The 5,000-nt window shown below is 38.5% G+C and overlaps 1 protein-coding gene across 1 annotated transcript in view; it reads right to left on the reverse strand.

The window, feature by feature from the left end:
- Positions 1 to 5,000, reverse strand: part of LOC147466782 (uncharacterized) — a 10,901-nt gene that overhangs the window by 2,117 nt on the left and 3,784 nt on the right. The window contains exons 3-7 of the mRNA XM_086534386.1: positions 3,907 to 4,107; positions 2,520 to 2,642; positions 1,960 to 2,147; positions 1,072 to 1,201; positions 707 to 866 (exon numbers count right to left, since the gene is read on the reverse strand). Coding sequence (XP_086390512.1) covers positions 707 to 866; positions 1,072 to 1,201; positions 1,960 to 2,147; positions 2,520 to 2,642; positions 3,907 to 4,107 — 802 coding nt within the window. The remainder of the gene's footprint in view (positions 1 to 706; positions 867 to 1,071; positions 1,202 to 1,959; positions 2,148 to 2,519; positions 2,643 to 3,906; positions 4,108 to 5,000) is intronic.

A 5,000-nucleotide genomic window follows, 5' to 3' on the forward strand; every position in this document is an offset into this window, starting at 1 on the left:
AAACAGACAGACGGAGACAGAAATACAGACAGAGAACGCGACAGAGGCAGCGAGAGAGAGAAAGAAAGAGGAAGAGAGAGATAAAGAGACAGACAGACAGAAAGAGGCAGAAGGAGGTGACATTTTCAGGTAGTCATGTAATCGCACCTTCAGCTATCTTCCCTCGTAAATTGTCAAGAGAATGAGCATGGGAAACGGAAATGCAAATGAGGACCAAGAGGGAATTACAATAATCCAGAAGCACAAACATGCAAAATAGTAAAAAAGGCTACATGTGCAACTAACGACCTAACCTTAACAGCGACAAAACTACTAAACATTCCAGGAATACAAACCCTAAAACCAATGTATATTATCATTACAAATTGACTGGACTTCAAGAAGATTAGTTGATCAAATTGGACTTTCAATGAGATCTAACTTATAATAATCAAACTCAACTCTAATGAGGGGTAACCAACTCATAACCCTCAATTTAAAATCCCATAAAAATAAACTAACCACCAATTTTAACTCCAATAACATCTAATTACCTCCTAACCATCAATAAAAAACAAGGTATCAAACTCAAAACATAAATCCAAAAACCCACAAGGTTTAAAAAAAACTCCCATGAGAATAAACCAACTTAGAACAACCCAACCAAACCTCCACTTCCTTCCACGCCTTTCAACATGCAATCCATGCAACATTCAACGCGTAACACCTCAGCATCGTAGCGGAGTGTGTGGAGTGGCTGGTTGCACTGGCGGATGTCCCACAACATAGCAGCTGCATCGGTTCCCCAAGTGGCCATGTAGCGCCCACACCAACTCAGGTCAGCGCCGTTGACCTCGCCTTCGTGACCTTGCAGAGTCGAGCTACATCTGACGGGGAGATGAAGAGGGAAGTGAGCAAAGAAGAAAGGAAGTGAGGGAGAGAGGAAAGGAGAGATCCATTCAGAACATTTGAATAATTATATGCAATGACTCGCCCACGCTATACTACAAAAAAAAGACAAACGCAACACAAGTCTCTCTCTCCTTTCTCCATGTGAAAAGAACAAGACCCGACACCCCGATTTTCACTCACGTATAAGAGCGCGTGTCCCAGAGCTTCACAGTGCCATCGAAAGAGGCTGTGTACAGGAAGTCTCCTGATCTGTCCCCTCCAACCCCTACAACCGCTCCCTTGTGACCTGTTAACGTCACGGTGTTCTCGCCTGGAACATATATAGATTGATGTTAGTTTCATTGGGAGTATAGTTGGTTTATCCTACTATTCTTTATTATTTTATTTCTGATACTACAGAAGATATATGTATATATACATATATATATATATATATATATATATATATATATATATATATATATATATATATATATATATATATATATATGCATATATATACATATACATTTATATATATATATACATACAATATATATATATATATAATATATACATATATATACATATATATACATATAATATACATATATATATATATATAATATATATATATATATATATAATATATATATATATATATATATATATATATATATATATATATATATATATATATTGCATACATTATACAATGAAATCACACTAATTATGATTGTAAATTACACTAAAATAGCTAATTCGCTCGATATAACTCTACGGTACACACCGAAGTTTTAACTTCTCAACTTATAGTTGCGTAATTATTATGCTTACATTAACCTCACCCTTAATCATACATTGATTTGTTCACTTATAATTATCATCATGATTACAATAGACTTGTTATATATCACGACAATTATCATAACCAGTATCATAATTTCGAGAATGCAATTATAAATAATCAACATTAGCCTTGCCATTCCCTCTTCATCTTTGTTCAGTGCTAGTCCCACCACTCACCAGCACTACTGACACCCTTCCTACCACTCACCAAAACCAGTCCTACCATTCCCTACCACTGACCCATATGCAAGTCCCACACCCGAGCGGAGGTGTCCATCCCGCCGCTGAACAGGTGATGACGCGAGGTGGTGAGTGGACGCACCACCGCCACAGGGCCCTCGTGTCCCTCCATGACCAGCTCGCAAGCGCCCTCGGGGGAATTCCAGACGCGGATACTGCCGTCGAAGCTCGAGGTTGCTACGAGCTCACTGAGGGGGAGGGGGAGGGGGAGACGGTGAGGGAGGGGGAGACGGAGGGAAAGACCGGGTGTGAGGAGGAGAGGAAGAGATGGAGAGAGAGAGAGACAGGGAGAAAGAGAGGGATGGGGGCATAAGAATGAGGGAGAGAAAGAGATAGACGTAGAAAGACACACATAGAAAAAAAATAAGGGGGGTTAGAGAGAGAGTGAGAGATTAATTTGGGTACCTCTTAGAGCATTAATAAACTTTATACTTTTTCCAAAGGGTAAATTCAATAAAGGCTTGTCTCCTCGGCAAACAGCCAAGGGGAAACTATTACAAACTGACACACATAAACAGAGACAGAGGGAGGAAATAACAACAAGACGACCTGCTTCTTACTCATTCTTCCCGGCGAAGGTGACATCGAAGACGACGTCGGTGTGGCCCTTCAGCGTGGCCACACACTGGCCATCCTCGGTTGACCAAAGGCGACACTGGCGATCGTAGCTGGCAGTGGCACAGCTGGTCCGAAAGAAGACAATAGGGTAATCAGGTTGTCCCTTTTTGCCTCCTGTCGCTGTATCTACTTATCTTTTCTTTTTATCTTTTGCTTGTGTTTCTCTGGCTATGTTATGTCACATCCTGCATGTTGGTTATAAGTTTGATATGATATATTTTGGAAAGATAAGGCAGCGTAACTTTCTCAAACATGTTTAAATCCCTCTAAGAGACTTATCACTCACTCACTCCAGAGCATATCATTAGAGCATATCATTAGACTTTATATCTAAGGTTATTTGAGCATTCTAGATCATTTTCTTTGTGTTATGATGGACTGGATAATACCCTATAATTAAAAGATAGCGATGAAATGAGGCACATTTCGATTCAGATTACTATTCCCAACGACAGTAAAATCATTTCCGTTTTATCATCTGATGAGGTATCTAGTCCTACTCGAAACGTCACGATATATCTTTTTTTTTCTCTCTTTTTTTTCTCTCTCTTTTTTTTGGCTGCGCTCGGGTTATTTACTCTGTCCAAGCCATGCTGTCCAATATCAACCGCATCCGATAGAAAAATGACGAGCTTGCTTATCAGGAAACATTTGCTAGCCGAAACAGAGATAACCTGGGCTACGGATAAGTGTTTGGCAGTGACTCGACACTTGTGGAAAATCTCATCCCGACATATATATATATATATATATATATATATATATATATATATATATATATATATATATATATATATATATATATGTATGTATGTATACATATATATTATGTATAAATGTGTGTGTGTTAGTGTGTGTGTGTGTGTGTGTGTGTGTGTGTGTGTGTGTGTGTGTGTGTGTGTGTGTGTGTGTGTGTGTGTGTGTGTGTGTGTGTGTTTGTGTGTGCGTGTGTGTATGTGTCTCTCTCTCTCTCTCTCTCTCTCTCTCTCTCTCTCTATATATATATATATATATATATATATATATATATATATATATATATATATATATATGTATAGACAGACAGAGAGAGAGAGAGAGAGAGAGAGTGAGAGAGACAGATAGAGAAAGATAGCGAGCGAGCGAAAGACAGACAGAGAGACAGAGAGAGAGAGAGAGAGAGAGAGAGAGAGAGAGAGAGAGAGAGAGAGAGAGAGAGAGAGAGAGAGAGAGAGAGAGAGAGAGAGAGAGAGAAAGAAAGAAAGAGAGAGAAAGAAAGAAAGAGAGAGAGAGAGACAGAGATAACACACACACACGCACACACAAAGCAAACCCACGCAGTATCCTTACACCGAAGCATCCTTATTGAGAGCCACATTCGTTAGCGGCAGGATATGGGATCGAAGCGTTTTGTGGCGGGCGTGGGTGACAGTCGTGGAGGCTCGGAGGGCGCCCACCAGCCGTCCAACCAGCCTCTCCAAACGCCCACGCTGTCCGCCCACACACGCGTGCTGAGTCATCACCCTCGTCACCACTTCGCCCACGTTCGAACTGCAAGGCGAAAAAAACGGGCGGGTGGAAGGTTAGGTTAGGTTAGGTTAGGTTACATTACAACCGGTTAGTTTAGGTTAGGATTCGGGTGGGGGGTCAGGCTACGTTAGAGTTAGGGAAGGTTAGTTATAGGATAGTTTAGTTTAGGTTAGGGTAGGGGGTAAGTTAGGATAAGGTTTTTATTAAGGAGTTGTAGTTTAGTAGGGGGTTAGTTTAGAGTTAGATCACTAAGGTTAGGGTTAGGGTTAGTTTTAGTTAGGGTTAGCCTAGGTTAGTTTAGGTAGGTTGTTAGCTTTAGCTTTGCTATGTTAAGATAGGCTAGGCTTATATGGTAGATTATAGTAGGCTTAGTTAGGTTGAGTAATGGTTCGGTTTTAGTAGTTTTAGAATGGGTATTAGATATAATGGTTATTTAATAGAACGTTAGATTAATTAAAAGATTACGTTATTAAAATACTAATATAATAATTGTAAATACAATTACAAATAAATTAATATATTTATAGAACATTTTTATAAGATATATAATTAAGAATAATGTACTATAATTAATAACAAATAATAAAAAATAAATGACTTAGTAACCTATAATACTTATAAAAAACCATTATATTAACATCATATTCCATATCATCACAAACGACCTACAACGAAAAAAAAAACTAAAAACAAAATACAAAAACACAACACAACAAACAGACAAAAAACAAACAAAAGAAAAGTGAAAAAAAGAGAGTGAGAATAAAAGAAAAATGTAAAAGTTGAAAATTGTAAAAAAATACCAATTTCCCACCAGCCCGAGCTTGCATTGCTGACATCATGGCGATCTGAATGATATGATATATGCAATGCCAACAACAACAACAAACAAAATAAAAAGATAAATAGAGTTA

Source organism: Penaeus japonicus, unplaced genomic scaffold, assembly GCF_977035675.1.
Source record: "Penaeus japonicus unplaced genomic scaffold, GWHDUDI00000001_assembly GWHDUDI00000041, whole genome shotgun sequence".
NCBI classification, from domain to species: Eukaryota; Metazoa; Arthropoda; class Malacostraca; order Decapoda; family Penaeidae; genus Penaeus; species Penaeus japonicus.